This window comes from Tasmannia lanceolata, unplaced genomic scaffold (genome assembly GCF_043159265.1).
Source record: "Tasmannia lanceolata isolate RefF3 unplaced genomic scaffold, GAP_Taslan_0.1 ptg000007l, whole genome shotgun sequence".
Lineage (NCBI taxonomy): Eukaryota > Viridiplantae > Streptophyta > Magnoliopsida > Canellales > Winteraceae > Tasmannia > Tasmannia lanceolata.
Window position 1 is genome coordinate 16,618,775 of NW_027518684.1, and position 18,189 is coordinate 16,636,963.

Consider the following 18,189-nt stretch of genomic DNA (forward strand, 5'->3'; position numbering starts at 1 on the left):
ACGCTAGAAACTTTTTATTGATTGTTGATTGCTATTTTAGAATCAGGAGGTGCCATTACTGAAAATTGCCTGTTTTGGTTTTTCTAATTATAAATTAGCCTACAGTGATAAATTCGAGGTTTTATATGGTGTGAGTCCTTATTTTTTCCAAAAGTACTGTACAGACCACATGATAGGATGATCCAAACCGTCAATAAGATGAAACGTAATGTAAATAGGTTGGTCCCCAAAAATCATTCCCACAGGATGATCCCAACCCTCCGATCTATAAAGAACAGCATATTATAGAAACCTCTATAGATCGGAGTGCTAGGATCATACTATGGAAATGATTTTTGGTGTACAACCTATTTAAGTTGTGTTCCGTCTTTTGGACGGTTTGGATCATCCTATGATGTGTTCCCAAACCTATTTAAGTTGTAATTTTTTTTTTAAATGCCCGGTTTGATGCGGGTCGGGTCAACCCAAACCTGAACCCGACCCGGGTTCAACTTTCCAAACCCGACCCGACCCGAGTTGCACCCTACTACTACTGGTGGCAATTGCTGTAATTTTGTAGAAAAAGAAGACCTTGTTAAAAAAGTGTTTTAAAATCCCGCCTGGTTTGCTTTTGCAGGTATTCATGGTTTCTCTGTTTAGAAAGAGTTTTGCACAGCGTAGATAAAAATCGATTGCAAAAAAACAAAAGAAAAGTTACTGGTTGTTCACAAATGGCTGAAAATGACCAGAAACAACCAATGCTTTTTTCCATTCTTGATTGGGAAGAAAAAGTCTTACAGACCCTAGATTTTCCATTCATGGAGGTTTTGCCCATGCCTCAACATTTAAGAAGATTAGTGAACAAGAAGCTTAGAAGGAGCATTTCATTGGCAAGGTGAGATTTCTATTTTGAATTGGATGAGATTATTGTAATTCTTCTCAATTTCCACAAGCCCCAACTCAATCTGGAGCTTATGGACTGTGATTATAGAAGACCCACCACTAGCAAATTGTGGTTAACTTGAGCTAGTGTTTTATTCTGCAGAAAGTTAATTGTTATGATTTTGATTTTTTTTGATATTATGATTATTATTGATTGGAATTCGATTCTCATAACAAGGGATTTTTTTTCTCTAGAGAATTAAAGAGATTTCTTAATATTCGGGAATGGCGAGGCAAAGTCAAAACTGCTTTGATAAAAGGCCTCATTTCTTCAAAGTTCTGTTGGGAGACTTCTCTGAGTGTCTGGTAATTTTATTTTTATTTTTTTCTCTAAATTTCTAGATTATAATATCAGGTTTTGCTGCTTTACCACGTGATATGTGAGTACCAATTTCATTGGGTTTGATTTAGAATTTTATTATGAAATCGATGCTATATTTGTTTGCTTCTTGGGTCTCTTATATTCTCTTATATTCTCTCTGTTTCTGTTTATGGTTCTTTTTTTTTTCCATTTATCTAGGAAGTTAAAAATGAAGAATAACCCATTATTGTAATCCCACATGGTGTGCTAAAAGTTTATTTATTTTTAAATTTGTAGAGGATACCACCAGCTTTCATGAAGCATATTTCAATGGAAGCTTCATCTAGTACAGCCATTCTAAAGTGTATTAAGGATAGTGTCTGGACAGTGGAATTGAGGAAAAAGATCAATGGCACATATCTGCAGGATGGTTGGAAGGAATTTTCCCAAGCCCACTCCTTAAGGGGACGTGAATTTCTACTTTTTAGATATGATGGGAATCTTCGTTTCAGTGTACAAATTTTCGACGAAACTGCATGCCAGATAGAGGACATATGTGATAGCAAAACTTGTGAAGAACCCACTTTCCAAAAACCAAAGAAACGAGGTAGACCACCGAAGAAGTCTCTCGATTTTGATCAAGCCATCCATCATCAGAAAGAGTACAATATTGACTCAAGAAACCATCCGAGCAGCAACTTGTCTGCAGCTCAACATTCATATTTGTTTCGAGGTAAGCAGAAAAAAACTACTTTAACTATCTGATTTCAATCTATTTATGAAGATTTATACCTTGGGTAAGAAATCTATTCTGTGCATCTTGAATTTCTTATTCATACGAAGAAATCTGTCATTCTGAGATTTTGCCTGTAAGCCTACAAGTCCTGCCTTTCCTTCTGATTAGCTTTTTTTTTTTAATTTACACATGCTGGAGATAATATTTAGCTTCATTGTTCTTTTGACGTCCCCCCTTTCCTTTATGAAAATACATGTTCTTGTTTTTATATATAATAATATTTAATACCGACTGCCATTTCATATTATATTGCGTGCTGCTTTTGAAACTATTATCTATTTAAGTAAGAGTTTATACATGTATGCAAGCCTATATGTTTTAACTCGCCGCACTTTATGCTTCTGTTACCTTCTTCCGCTTCTAAATCTACCTACAGGTTTAGATAACCATTGTTTGTATGATGCAGGCAAATCTATTCCATCTCCTGAACCAAAAGAGATTGTACAGATTGATACAGAGGTTCCAGACTCCCATATCAATGACATTGGTTCACACTCTCGAGGAGTTCAGTATTTGCCAAGAAGGGGGCAGTCTGTGACGTCAAAAGAAAAGGCAAAATTCCAGGAAACAGCCAACTCCTTTACCTCCGATTTACCATTTTTTAAAAGATGTATCAATTGGTTTCAAGCCAACAGGGGATCCTCTGTGGTAAGTGTCATGCGAAATTTTGTGTCGTTCAGTTTATTTTTTACTATAATATCATGTATTATACTCTAACACTCCCCCTCAATCTCATGTTTGCTCTAGTACATATACATCTTGTCCACAAGTAATGAAGTGTATTGGATCACATTGTGCTCTAGTACATATACATCTTGTCCACAAGCCCTTAAGCTTTCACTCCTTCACATTGATTCTGTTGTTTTTTAACAACCTTGCTGCTCTTCCACCTCACTTTATCTTCATACCTTTTGACCCCCCCATCTTAAATCCCTTCACACTTGGTTTCTTTGGGCATAGTTAGACATGTTATGTTATATCAATTTATGAACAAATTGTTAGACCATTATTTCTTGAAATCTTATTGTTTTTGTATATGATTCTTGGATTTAATTATATTTTTTGCAATCTTCTTGGCTGAATTTGTTTATATTAATAGTCCCATCTGTCCTGGCCATTTTGATGTCAATTTTCGTAGTCCAGGAGTTATCTTAGTTTCTATTTATGTGTTAGTTGTCTCTAGAGTCTGTAGGATCATTCCGCACCTTGAGTCACACCGTTTCGGCCATGGCTAATTGATGTAGGGAGAAAGTGTGTATTTTGCAGTGAATTGTTGAGGCAAGTGGTTGCCAAAGTTTTAACCCAAAAGACGATCAAATTGTTGAAGGGAAAAGGTCTGAAATTAAGTCACTAGCTCAGGCTCTAAATCATTTATAATCCATAAACATAGAATCTGCCATAAGTGCTTGAATTCCAGCCAGTCCTTAGCAAACGTCATGCGAGCTAAGAGGTAAAGTTCCTGGAACTGAATCAATACATTCAATAGGAAACTTCTTAGACCAACATAGCCAACACAATTAAGTAATCGTGAGAGGAGATGCCGAGGCCGTGAATTCCATTATAATAGGGAAGCTATTTAGCAGAACTTCCATATCTTAAAGATTTTGTCAGCTGATCCAAAAATTAAAGTATGAGGCAGCCTTTAGTAATAGAAACACTGATGAGTGCCAAGGCAAGGAAGCTTGAAAGCCATTATATCATGCAAAGTATACAACTTCCATTTTAGCTCCACACGAACAAAGAAAGATACTTATTGCTTTTCATTTGCTGAGAAATTTCCCAAACTTGAAAGCCTTGAGTGGAAGTTTATCTTCAATACAATTCAGCTAATTCACTGAAGCCTTTAAAAATATGAACAATTAACTCATGAGGAAACCAATCTAATGCTTCTTGGCAGAACTTGCATGTTGCTGCCCACGAAATGTGCACGAAATGCATAGATGGTTTCACGACTTTCACAAACAGATTTTGGTGTTTTCCTCTTGCATTCATTAGTTATATGCGAAGGGAAAACTCAGATGAGAAAGAGCTCTAGTGAATTTTGCCATTCTGACTCGGGGATTGCATTAAAAATGGATCAAACTGGATTTAACAACAAGAATTACAGAACTGGCCCCCATTCGTCCACTCTTCAATGTGCCTCCTTGGTTGCTCCCTGAAATGCCATTCTAAAGTTAGTAAGGGTCTGTTCAGTTGCGCAACGAAAACGGAAAAGAAACGGAAATGACGTGGCAGTAGGAAAAGGAAAGGAAAGGAAACAGCTAAGAATTTGCGCAACGAAAACAGGAAATGGAAAAGAAACAACTAAGAAAGCGCAGGAATGTGCATTTAGTTGCCAGGAAAAGGAAAAGAAAATGTACAGACTATGGTGTTTAGCTCATTTAACAGAAATGTGCACAGAAACAAAATTCGCCCCTCTTGATATGCCATTTCTTCAAAACTTTTGAGATCCCTTAAATTAAAATCAGATTTGAAACAATTCACTTACTAACCGTAACAAGAATTAAGAATTTCAATTTGAGCTTGAAGAAGTATCAACTGCTCGAGTAGAAACCATTGCAATGTTTCAAAACCAGTTTTGTAGTGAACTGTTTTGGACGAATTTTCTCCCCTTTCTCTGTTTAAAAATTAGTAAATCTGTGCCTCTGGATGAAAGTGATGAATTCTAGTTCTATATCAGTTTTCAGTCCAAGCCACAATCTGGTCCTCGTAGATTTCAGTTCTTGCACAGATATAGATATATTTCAAGATCTGATTGAGAATCTTACCGATCTAGCTTCAACGAACCACTGGAAAGGGATGCTAGAGCCAGGTCTGGATTGGAAATGTGCCCACATACCAGATCTCGGTGCGCAAGTTCAAGAACTTTTACTTCACAAGTCCAAGGACAGATCTGATCGAATTCTCTGGACCTTTTTCTCTTCAATTACGTTTACTTATGTGGGGATCTACTCTAATTTAACACAGGAATTTGAGGACTACTTACGTAACATGCAAACATCAATGAATTCACATGCGAAACCTCATGAGAAGACGTTAAATAGCAGCTTGTATTTCTTCTTGATTTGAATTCATTCAAATGATGAGCTGTGTGAGGAGACGCCCGGATCTATTACAATGGCACTTGATCCTTGCAAAACAGAAGGATTTGACGATGAACAAGGAAGGATCTTGCAAGTCAAGCGCAGTTTCCCCTCTTTGTTGCGGATGAATTTCAGCCACCTGGAATTCCTTTGGCTAGAAGGAAACTTCTTACAATCAGAACTTTCTCCCAAATTCAAATGAAAATACCAAAAATTGAATTACAAATGGAGGGAAGGCTATTTATATGTTTCCTTTACAACTGGAATTCAAATAAAAATAAAACTCAAATGAATATACCAATCTACCCCAGTCATTGCATGTAATGTAATGTCCAAATGTTGGCCATATAGTTTCGATAAGGCATTTTGAGCACGATCTACAAATCAGTATAATTTTTTCAGTAGTTCACTGACCTAGAGTCTCAAAATCAAAGCATCAAACAAAAAATTACGGACAAATGCTTAAATAATGCTTGGCGGCTTATTTGCTACAACAATGATATGGGCATTTTGTTTAAGTTTTACAAATGTTTTCTAACTATTAGCATGTCTCGTGGAATAAAAAGAAATTTAGCATAATTCTTGTAATAGTCAGTGCTTTGGTTGCTATGCAAGATGTTATCCTGCTAACTGTTTTCTACTAATCAGATATTACTTGTGCAGCAAGTACCGGTTTGTTTCAAAAGGGCACATCTTCATAGAGAAGAAGGATATATTCTTCTCCGAGACCCGCAGGGAAAAGCATATAAAGTAAGATTATGTACTAATAAGAGTGTATGCAATATATCTCGTGGGTGGGCCGCCTTTGCACATGCCAACAATATTGAAAGAGGAGATACGTGCATATTTGAGCTTGTGGGTAAGCGCGAAATGCGTGTGCATATTTTCCGGTCGGTTGAAGAAAATATGGCAGGAAGTCTTGAAACATCTGATGGCTCTTGGGACACTTAGAGTTCCATTATTTTAGTCCTCTAACAGCACCTATTATGTCACAAACTATAGTAATGAATTATGTCAAAACTGTTGCGGTTCAGCGCATTTCTTCTATTTTGTGTGGAAGATATTTCTACCCAGGCATGGTATGTAATCAAATATTAGTGTAGATGCTATATGTGTACCTTTTCTTGGTTGAAAGAGAACACACTACAAAAAAAAAACTGCATGTATTTTGTTATTTCTAGTAGTTATATTTTTTCTGAGGGTTATTTTGGCTTGCCATGATTGCTTGGACCGAGTAGTGTGCATGTAAGCACTTCTCCAGTTTGTGAAGGCATCATTTTATTTGATTAATATTAAGAGGGACTTACAGGCCTCTTCTGGTGCCACCAAAATTGGTCATTGTTTGCAAATAAGATTATTTTAGTATAATTTATTTGTGGATGAGACATCAAGGGCTCTTTGGAAGCCGTTGGATATATCATTTCTAAGAAGATTATAGCCATTATTTGCAAATAATCATAACTAACATTTTTTTGTATTTAAGATTAAATGCAAATAAATTTTCAAAGGTAATCAAAGAGGAGGTTCATATAGAGATATATGGTATGAACTAGACCGTTTTTCAATGTTATGGACTATAAGTTAAGTTTGACATCAGACTTATGGCAATCACATGTATTTTTTGTTAGCGATCTAACCTCAGTTGTCTCGCTGATATTAATCACCAGTGCGTTTTATGCAATGAAGTTAGTCACGATGAGGGAGATTAACCAACCTCCCAATTCAAAACCAAACATGAAAAGGGAGTGAGAATGGACTCTGATTATTACAGGTCTCAACTAGGAGTTGTGGGGATTGAAAATCAAACCAAATCGAAATCTAACTAACCGTTGTGGGATTGAAAATCAACCCACATCCAATCTAATGTTCAGATAACCCTTTGATATACGACTGCTGGACCAGAAAGAGGAGGTACATGATGCTAGAAACTTACCAACTTCTCCGAAAGCTTAAGCTTTTTGTAGTAACTAGCTATTTCACACGGTATCAGAGCCAAAGGTCTCGAGTTCAGACCAAAGGTCTCGAGTTCAGACCTCCTTGTTATAAAAAATCCACATGCAGCGGTCAGCCCAAGAAGTGAAGCCACATGTGCCACATGTTTGCCAAGTGGGCCACACTTGAGGGAGAATTATGAAGTATAAAATATTAAATTCTGCCTTTCTCCAACAGCTTAAGCTTTTGGAGACATTGGTAAGTTTCCACACATGACATGTATTCGGTTTTGGGGGCATCATTTCAGCGTGTTTTGAGAGATTCCAACATGGTTGGAGAGGTCGTCCCTTTATAGACCGGAGATCATCCTATAAAAATGATTTTTGGGGCACAACTTATCTACATTGTGGCCCAACAAATGTACGATTTGGATCATCCCATGTGGTACCTCGCTGATCAATGGTTTCGATTAGATATGCATTTGCCCATGTGAGACCCAAAAATTGAACTCGGCACTGCCAAGTAGTACTCTAGCTCAATTCTAGGTTTGTGTCTTTTGGAAGCTGTTTGGATACAAAGATTTTATGTAGTCCTGAATTTTACAAGCTAAAACTTGGATTTGATCAGTTAAAAACCTGGGTTTTATTAGTTAAAACCTAGTGGGCCGTTTGGATATATGGATTTTATAATCCAGGATTGCAATTTAAAAGCTAAAACTTGGATTTTATGAGCCAAAAACTTGAGTCTTGTTCTTTTGAGATTATGACAACCGATTGTGAGCCCAAAACCATTTATTGGGCTCAAATGTAAACGTAAATTTGAGCCAAATGATTGGTTTTGGACTCACAATCGGTTGCCATAATCTTAAACGAACAGGGCCTTGGATTTTATAAGCCAAAACCTAGATTTTGCAATCCTGAAAATTTACAATCCGGAATTGTAAAATCTTGAATTTTAATAGCTAATACCAGAATTTTATAACCAAAAACATAGATTGTATATTTCCAGGATTATAAAATCCAATTTTTAGCTTATAAAATCCAAGATTTTACAATCCTTGATTAAACCCAAAAACACACTTGATTTTTGAGGACCATTGCAGATGGCATTTCGCCCCCTGGGATGTTGCATGTGAGACAAAAAGTGAGCCTATGTGGCTACTCTCTCATGCAACAGCCAGTCCGCGAAATTCCTTGTGCGGTGGACCCTAGCAAATGCCCAAATAATCTGTCTCTGTCTCTGTCTCTCTCTCTCATCTAAATCTAGGGTTTCAGAGTCTAAACTAGATGATAGATTCCATGCTTGTTGTTGGATTTGGAATCTTGGAAATATCTGTTGTTTCTTTAACACCATCTCCAAATCCGGGATTTTACTGAGAGGAATTCGTTTCCCATAGCGAGGGAGTTTCATAGAATTACATAGCTTTCTTTAGATTCGGGAATGGCGAAGCAAAATCGAAACTGCTTGAATAGAAAGCCCCACTTCTTCAAAATTCTCTTGGGAGACTTCTCTCAGTGTCTGGTAAATTTTTTTTCTTGCTTCTCTAAGGCCCTGTTTGGATTGCAGGAAAAACAATTCTGATGAAAATAAAAGTTTCATTCCTCCATTTAGATAGAAATAGTAAGATTATGGTTAATTTAGAGGGATATTAACATAATTTGAAGGCCCCTCTTAGTATAATTGAATGGGGTTGGCGAAATCTTAAAAATATTTTTCCTTTCCAAACTTTTCCAAAAAATTCCTTCAATACAAACAATATTTATTACTGTTTATGTTTTTTTTTTTTCCATTTATTTAGGAAATTAAAAATGAAGAATAACCCATTATTTTGATCCCCAAATGGTGTACTGAAAGTATAATTATTTTTAAATTTGTAGAGGATACCACCAGCTTTCATGAAGCATATTTCAATGGAAGCATCATCTAGAACAACAGCCGTTCTAAAGGGTCATAGGGGTAGCATTTGGCATGTAGAATTGAGGAAAAAGATCAATGGCACTTATATTCAGGATGGGTGGAAAGAATTTTCCCAAGCCCATGCCTTAAGGGAATCTGAATTTCTACTTTTTAGATATGATGGGGATTTGCATTTCAGTGTACAAATTTACGACAAAACTGCATGTGAGAGAGAAGACATTTGTAATAGCAAAACTTGTCAAGAATCTACCTTCCAAGAACAAAAGAAACGTGCCGTCTATAGTCAGAAAGCTAGCAAATTTGAGTCAGAAAACCATCTGAGCAGCAACTTGTCGGCATCGCAACATTCATTTCGAGGTAAGGAGAAGAAGCTACTTTAACTATCTGTTTCAGATCCATTTATGAAAATTTATACCTCGGGAAAGTAAATATATTCCGTGCTTCTTGAATTTCTTATTCATATGAAGAAATCAGTCATGCTGAGATTTCAAATGTAGAGCCCACAAGTCCTGCTTTTCCTTTTGATTATCTTTTCCATTTTTTTACACATGCTAGAGATATTGTGTAGCTTCAATCTCTTTTGACATTCTACCTTTCCTTTACCCTAATATCTATTTATGCCGGAGATATTATGTAGCTTCAGTCTGTAAGTGCAAATGAAATCTTGGACATTAGATTGTAAATAATTAGATTTTGCAGCTCACAAATAGAAAAAAAGCAACTACTATTTAGTATCATACTTAACAATTATCTATTTGTGTAAAGAATGTATGCAGGTATGCAATCCTATTCATTTTAACTCGCGGCACTTAATGCTTATGTTACCGTCTTCCACTTCTAAATCTACCTCATGGTTTAGGTAACCATTGTTTGTATGATGCAGGCAAACATATGCCCTCGCCTAACCCAGAAGAGGTTGTACATATTGAAACAGAGGATCCTGACTTGCGTGAAAGTGAAATTGGTTTACATGCTGAAGGAGTTCAGTATTTTCCAAGAAAGCAATCTGTGACATCAGAAGAAAAAGAAAATTTTCAGGAAACAGCCAGTTCCTTTACCTCCAATTTTCCATTTTTTACGAGACGTATCAATGGAAGCCAAGCGCGCCAGGGATCCTCTGTGGTGAGTCAGTTACGCCAATTTTTGTGTCGTTCAGATCATTTTTACTACTGTCTTTTGATCTCCATCAAACCAATAGTTGACATGAGTGTTGTGTTAATCTATATATTGTAAAAGCTACCTTGAATCAATAAGAGTCTAAATAAAGAGAGGGGAAGAAGAGGAAAATCGTGAGGGAGCCAATATAAGATTGATTCACATTGATTAGAATATGAGATACAATGGGTTATATACAATATTGTACTTTTATTAACATACTCTTAATGAAAGAAATTATGATACAGTCTATGCATTTTACTAGTCTAACACTTTGATCTTCATCAAACCAATAGTTGACATGAGTGTTGTGTTAATCTATATATTGTAAAAGCTACCTTGAATCGATAAGAGTCTAAATAAAGAGAGGGGAAGAAGAGGAAAATCGTGAGGGAGCCAATATAAGATTGATTCACATTGATTAGAATATGAGACACAATGGGTAATATACAATATTGTACTTTTATTAACATACTCTTATTGAAAGAAATTATGCTACGGTGTATGCATTTTACTAGTCTAACACTCAAGCTCATGTGTGCTCTACTACATATAAAACTTGTCCACAAGAAGAACATTGTTGAGCCCTTTTATGAAGACGTCAACAACTTGATCTTTTATGTGATTCATCCTACTTGATTACTTGAATTAGCCTTATTGGAGGGACTTGATCATTAGACTTTATTTCTATTTTTTTCACATTTTTATTAAGACTTGTTACTATTTTTAGCACATATTTATCTTATATGTGTGGGTTGTCCACATCACCTAGGGCCCTACTTCACTTTATTTTCATTTTCATTTTTATCTCTAGCCTATTTCATCTCCCACTCACTTAAATTGTCTTTTATTTTTTATTGGACAATAGAGGAGGACCGCCACTTAATCATTAAAGCTAAACTTAAGCCTCTCCTCTCTCCCCGTTCCCTCTCTCAGTTTTTCTCCCCCTTTCCCTTCTTCTTCTCCCTTTTGTCTTCCCTTCCTCCTTCCCCTCTTTCCTTCCTTTCGTTTCTCTTTCTTCCTCTTCTCTTTTCTTCCTTCCTTTTTGCTTTTTCTCCCAACCTGTTGTCGGCTAGAACATTACCAAGGCTCTTGTTTCCCTTCTCTTCTTTCTCTTCCTCTCTTTTCTCTATCTTCTCATGGACAAGCACAATGCTTGTCTGCAGCCCCTACCGCCTTCCCTTACCCCTAACCTTTCCCTCTTCTTTTGACAGCTCTTGTTATTATTGTAGCAATTGTCATCTCTCTTCCCCCTACTGTGCACCCACCGTTACAATAACTATATTGTCACGCCCTGGGACCTAAAGATCCCACGGCGTGATGCCGTCAAAAGTCTTTCCAAGCAATGGTTCACAGTTACTAGATGAATTCCAATATGCATATTGTTAACTTACCTACTTCTCCAAAAGCTTAAGCTGTTGGAGAAAGGCGTTATTTATCTTTTATACTTTAACACTCCCCCGCACGTGTGGCCCACTTGGCAAACACGTGGCACATGTGGTCCCACTTTGGGCCGACCATAGCATGCAGATTTTTGTTAGCCGGGAGGTTTGAACTTGAGACCTTTGGCTCTGATACCATATTAACTTACCTACTTCTCCAAAAGCTTAAGCTGTTGGAGAAAGGCTTATTTATCTTCTATACTTTAACACATAAAGAAAAATCTCTAAGATTACTTTCATTTGCCAATTCAACATAGTTCTCTACATCCGAAACCTACTAGATTTTACTCAAACAAAATACCATCACAAAATCACAATTACCTATAAACACAGGTATAAACTCTCTCTCTCTCTCTCTCTCTCTCTCTCTCTCTCTCTCTCTCTCTCTCTCTCGGTATTGAGGGTTAGAACACTCTACCGCCTTAACAAGCCTGTGGTTCTCAAAGGCTTTAAGCAGGTGAGAACCTTGCTTGGTTTGGCGATCCCACACATATGAACCCTAAAATCCTCCCACTGAATGATTTTTTGCTTCATAGCAGTCTCCTACTTTGTTGATCACCATTGTAAAATTATGGACAAATGGTGAAATAATCATTCACGGCTTATTTGCTAGAACGAAGGCACTGGCATTTTGGTTAATTTTTGCTCCTTTCTTATAAACGTTATACTCCAGCATTGTTTATGGAGTATTTTATATTTTAATTGATGAGTTAGATTAGATGCTTTGAGTAAAAAAATAGAGAAAAAAGAGGATCAACCAATCTTGGCATTGCTCAACCACTTCTCACAAGAAGTGCTGCATGATATTTAGAATAAAATAAGATGGGAGGAATGTGATTCTCCAAGTGTCGTCCATATTTTTCCTTGCTCTACTATTGATCTTACTAATGGATTGTTGTGAGATTGTTACTGCTCCACCTAGAATTTCATGATATTTTTTTTGAGTTCTGTTTTTTCCTGCGTGCGTGCGGGGTGGTGGTTTTTCTTTTCTTTTTTTTTTTCGCGGGGGGGGCGGGGGGGGGGGGGGGGTGTTGTTATGGAGTACAATAATAAATATGATAATAAGGGGAACATAGTTGGGCCTTGGTTCTCGTTAATCACAAGAAGTTGGGCTGAAAGTGGTTCATGACAACAACAAGCTGAGTAGCACGAGTGGGCTTGAATGACATGGAGATCGTGACTCGTGACCATATGTGAAATGACAAGTGGTCTCAGGCATGTAAGGCCTTCAGGGCCTTGCACCGTAGAAGGCTAGCCTTAGCATCTGCATATATTAGTGCATCACACGGGTGTGTAAGCGAGAAAAGGTAATGTCCTGTGATAAGTGGTATGATGTTTCTCTAGAGATTTTTTTTTTGAGAAATGGTAATTTTCATTTGTTAACTTACCAACTTCTCCAAAAGCTTAAGTTGTTGGAGAAAGGCGTTATTTATCTTTTATACTTTAACACTCCCCCGCACGTGTGGCCCACTTGGCAAACTCGTGGCACATGTGGTCCCACTTTGGGCCAACCATTGCATGTGGATTTTTGTTATCTGGGAGGTTTGAACTCGAGACCTTTGGCTCTGATACCATGTTAACTTACCAACTTCTCCAAAAGCTTAAGTTGTTGGAGAAAGGCGTTATTTATCTTTTATGCTTTAACATCAGTAAAGAAAAAAACTACTACAACAGGGGCATATATTGTCTCACAAACAACTCATAAAACGGACCCCCTTCTTGGCTAACAAATCAGCCAAGGCACTAGCTCTCATAAGGTTATGGCAAAATTATAACTCCTGGAACATGTAAGTGATATTTCTGATGTCAATCATGTCATTAATAATGTTGGAAAATGCCACGGGCTTAAAGATGAGCCGATAGAGCACCCAATCACATTGGATGAGTCTCCTTGACAGTAACATGTTTACCACCAAAAATTATCTGGAGAATTGATAGAGTTCCTTAGTAGATCTAGGCTGGTGCTGAGGCCTGTATGAGCTCCTATTAATATGGAAAATATCAATCAAAAAGCATTTTTATGATTTGGTGCTTAAAGTACTAAAGATTGGTGCTTGGTGAAGAATTTTCTTGTGGTGAAGATCTCAATGAAGCATGGGAAATTGGTCGAATTTGCTATCTTTGGGAAAAGATTATGAATATCACATTCTAATAAGGAATTGATGTCAGTGTAATTTGCGAGAATCGCCCCTCTCTCTCTCGTTTATGTCTCTGCCTATGCATGTCTATTTGCTCTTTTTTCTTTTGATAGGTAAGTATGAAGTTTGAAGGTCTGTTAAGTGACTGATTGCAAGGTTTGTAGGTTTGCTTCGGCTGTGTGTTCAAGCAAAAGGAAAGAGAAGACAGCATAGGAGAGAATTCTTCAACTAGGTTGTGTATAATGAAGTCTCTCCCCCTACATGACTTTTATTTATAAGACATCATATAAGAATGGACCTAATAAGTGATTCTTGCATAGTCTCTGTTTTACCCTTACAATGAAAATACACCGTATGTGCAATTAATTGCCTTCAAGTTGGGACAAAATGTTTTTTGACCCTAAATTGCGAAGAATTTTGGGCAAATGCTTTTGTAATGCTTCCCCCTTGCTACCCTACCCTTGGGCAAACCCTCCTGTTAGTTCTGTTATTTTGCCTCTACTTCCCCCTGTTTATATCCTGCCTGATTTGTTTTCGCATGCTGAACCTTATCTTGACTCCCCTGCCCACCTTCTTCCCTCGATTTTCCTCTCGATGGTTAGTGATTCACCATCCATTCCCTCTCCTCTTCCTTTGACAAGCAATACTAGCATTCCTTGTGGAATAAAATGAAAGGAAAACACTTTGAAAATGGGATCCTGTCTGGAAAATAAAAACGGGAGTGATGTGACCGTTGATTTGATCCTTTTCAAATCATATTTATTGCTCTATGGGGATTTGAGCTCCTTCCTTTGTCTTTTAGTGGACGTGGCTCCAATGTTTGATGCCCCCTTTTTTTTTCTTCCAGAAAACAGAATCCAATTTTGCTAGCAGTGCTCAAAATGAAATTTAGCATAACTCATGTATGTAATAATCAATGCTTTAGTTGCTATATTTAGATCATGACCAACATGCAAGCTGTTATCCCGGTAATTATTTTCTACTAATCAGATATTACTTATGCAGCTAATACCGGGTTGTTTCGCAAGGGCACATCTTCCTAAAGAAAGAGCAAATATTGTTCTTCGAGACCTGCACGGTAAGGCATGGGAAGTAACGTTATTTATTAATAAGAAAATGGGATGCCATATATCTGGTGGGTGGAGTGCCTTCGCACGCGACAATAGTATTGAAGAAGGAGATTCCTGCATATTTGAGCTCGTGGATAAGCTCGAAATGCGTGTTCATATTTTTCGGTCCCTCAAAGAAACTAAGCCAATAACACCACCGATCAAATCAAACATCTGATGGCTTGTGGGACCCCTAAGTTCTGTTATTTTGGTCGTCTAAAAGCACCTTCTCTGTCACAAACTGCAATGGGCAATTATTTCAAAACTGTCGCGGGCGTTCCTTCAGGGCATTTCTTCCATTTTGTGAGGAAGATATTTCTACCCAGGAATGGTATGTAATCAAATACTTATGTATAGATGCTATCTGTATATCTTTTCTTTCTTTACCAATTCCATTCCCTAAAAGCAAAGCTCTAATAGTGACATTCTCTATCACAACAAGACTTGACTACCAGCTTCTGGCTTTCAATTCCTTTTGAAAGAGAACATACTACAAAAAAACTACATATATTTTGTTTATTCTGATAGTTAATATTTTCTCAGAGGATTATTTTGGCTTGCCAGGATCACTTCGACCGAGGTGTTGGGCAGCAGTGTACATCAACACCAGATAGAGTGCATGTAAGCATGTCGCCAATTTATGAAGGTATAGTTTTATTTGATTTTTCACTTTTTACAGTATACTATGATTAAGAGTGACTTCATGCTTCTTTGGATGCCACTAAAATTGGTCTTTATTTGCAAATAAGAGTATTGTTTAATTTATTTGTGGATGAGACATTAAGCCCTCTTCGGAAGCCATTGGATATATCATTTCTGAGAAGATTATAACCATTATTTGCGAATAGAGAAATGATATCAGCACAACCATGCTTTAATAATTGCACAAATGCAGCTTGTCTTTTTTCTTTTTAATTGGTCTGTAAGAGCTTTTTGGGAACTGTAATAACCTTTGACAGCTCTTTAAATAATAAAAGACATCATTTCCCTTGCAAATAATCATAATTAACATTTTCTTGTATATGAGATTATATGCAAATAATTTTTTAGTGGTAATCAAAGAGTCCTATATATACACGTCTGTGGCAATTTTGCGGAAAGCCATTTTGCGGCTCACTTTTACAAGAGAGAACAGCCATAGATCAGGCATTTTCCGATGAGTTGATCGACATTTTTTCACTTTCCTGGACTATAAATTAAGTCTGACCTTGGAATTATATTGACATATTTTAGGCAAGGAGGCTGATATCACAAACTTTGTTTTAGATATTTGTCTTTTCTGTCTTTTTTTAAATGGGTTTTCTGTCTTTTCAGTTTTAGTTTTCTAAGGGACCATGTCAGTTTTGTTCATCCTTTTGGATTTTGAGAAATGATTTGTGAGTCCAAAACTTATTATTGGACTCAAATTTAAGGCCCTGGTTGTTTTGGATTTTGATAGCCAATTTTGAGTCCATTATTGGACTCAAATTTGGGTCCAATAATCAGTTTTGGACAGAATCGGTTGTCAAAATCCAAAGCAGAAGGAGCCTTAGCTGCTTCAAGAATCAAGGGCATAACTAAGAAGTGGAATGTCCAATTTTAATTGGTGGAAATGTCAGCTTCCTTTGCCACCATGTCAATGTCTTTTACTTGAGAACATGCATTCCTCTTCTCCTCAACGGCCACTGGCAAGTTCTTTTCTTGGTGTCTCAACACCTTGACCCCAAGACCCTAGCCCTAACCACATGTGTGTGCAAGTCATGGTCCAAGTCCATGTCCTCTGACCATCTATGGGAACCCATTTGCACCTCCCATTACCCCTCTCTTTCCTCCTCTCTCCACCTCATAGACCCTTCTCTCTCTTATCATACTCTCTTCTTCTACCTCTCCTATTCTGCGTCTAAGCATCGTCTCACCAACAAAAACCCTCCAAAACCCCATATATCTCTTCATCACCTCATCTTCACCGTCCAAGTCTATCTTGAGGGCTCTTCTTCTCCCCCTCTCCTCTCCTTAGCTAGGGTTTGCAAAGGACTAGACCAAGGAGGAAATGAAGGGGTGGGCCCAAGGGATGATGAAGGTTAAATGGACGGTTGTGATGAAAGGATGGGGTGGAGTGTTCTCCATGATGGATATTGTAAAGGGAAGGGAAAGTTGATTGGGAAGAATGAGAGGTGGTTCTGTTCTGGGTGTTGCCCTAGCACAAGTCGTCTTATAGCAGAGCTAGGGCTAGTGTTTTGTGGGGGGAGAGATGGGAGCATGAAGTTGGAGAAGGTGAGATTGGGTTTGTTGAGTGTTGTGGATTGGAGGTATGTGAGTTTGGATGATGGTCTTAGGTATTTACAACATTTTCTCTTGCCTTCTTTTGACAAGAGATCATATGTAAATTTCTAGAGCTTGTCTTTTGTAAAGTTCCACAATACTCTATGGGGAATGATGCTGTATATTATTGTTCTTGACAAGAGACTTCACTCTACCCTTTGGGAAATTTGAATCTCATTTTCTTAATCAGAATCTCTGCGTGGCATTACCAATCTTATTAAAAATGATGTTTATTATCATAAAATGGGAGTTTTTAATGTCTCTAGATCATGATACATAGGTGATGTGATAAGTTAGGACTTATTTCTTGTCTTTGCCTATTTTTCCAAAACAAAAATACAAAATAATGAGGGCAAAAGTATATATAGTAGCGCCCGGTGGGCAGTGGTTGCTTTGCCGTTGTTTATAGAACGTTCTAAGCCATCTATTTTACACCCCACAGTAATAATAGTTGGTAATTTAGGATCATCCAATGAAGATGATCACATGAAAAGCTTGGGTCTTTGGAAAAGTGACCTCCTCCTTACTTTCACTGAACTAAAGCCTAACCCCATAGATTTCTCAGAATAATTAAGCCTATAATGTGTTGCTATTTTAATATATAGCTATTCACTTCTCTTGCTTTATGAATGCGAATAGGAGAAAGGGGGCCTACCTGCATGAGCCATCAAGTGGACCCGCTGTATTTTTTGCAACACCACACGTGTCGCCGGGCTCGGCGTGGCGTGGCGCGGCCGGCCGCACGTGTGATGTGGAGTTTTTTCCATTCTAAATTTTAGTTTTTTTTCTTTTTTGCCCTCGTGTGATCCGAAGCTTTGTCACTTCTCCTAAATTTTATTTTTTGTTTCTTTGCCCTTCTTTGTTGTTCTAGAGCAAAAACACCACTGTTTTTGGGTAAATAACTTCGCCGTTATTGCGGACTTTTAAGCGTGTTTTTCCTACGGACGCCAAAACAACATCGGCATTATGTTGTGTTGTGACCATTTGGGATATGACCGTTCGCATCTGTAACGCCCAGAATGGATCTATTCTTAATGGGTGTTTTGAAACACTTAAGGGGTGTATTGAATAGACGTTTTTTGTCTATAAAAACA

The 18,189-nt window shown here is 37.5% G+C and overlaps 2 protein-coding genes across 2 annotated transcripts; both read left to right on the forward strand.

Annotated features, from left to right (window-relative positions):
* Positions 1–789: 789 nt before the first annotated feature.
* Positions 790–16,450, forward strand: LOC143880631 (putative B3 domain-containing protein Os03g0621600). The gene is made up of 9 exons (XM_077383611.1): positions 790–874; positions 1,117–1,227; positions 1,520–1,955; positions 2,425–2,666; positions 5,765–6,043; positions 8,911–9,307; positions 9,834–10,072; positions 14,691–15,125; positions 15,359–16,450. Exons 2-8 carry the CDS (start codon positions 1,147–1,149, stop codon positions 14,970–14,972), a joined length of 1,956 nt encoding a protein of 651 aa, XP_077239726.1. The 5' UTR covers positions 790–874; positions 1,117–1,146; the 3' UTR covers positions 14,973–15,125; positions 15,359–16,450.
* LOC143880632 (F-box family protein) lies at positions 14,972–17,319 on the forward strand. The gene is given in 4 exon segments (XM_077383612.1): positions 14,972–15,125; positions 16,359–16,845; positions 16,847–16,907; positions 16,910–17,319. Coding segments are annotated over 4 exon segments (960 nt in total). The 3' UTR covers positions 17,168–17,319.
* The last annotated feature ends 870 nt before the right edge of the window (positions 17,320–18,189 follow it).

Coding starts and splice junctions, on each gene's coding strand:
- LOC143880631 (XM_077383611.1), top strand. CDS start 1,147: ATGGCGAGGCAAAGTCAAAACTGCTTTGATAAAAGGCCTCATTTCTTC. Junction 2,667..5,764: donor CCAACAGGGGATCCTCTGTG/GTAAGTGTCATG, acceptor TTACTTGTGCAG/CAAGTACCGGTTTGTTTCAA. Junction 6,044..8,910: donor AAACATCTGATGGCTCTTGG/GACACTTAGAGT, acceptor TTAAATTTGTAG/AGGATACCACCAGCTTTCAT.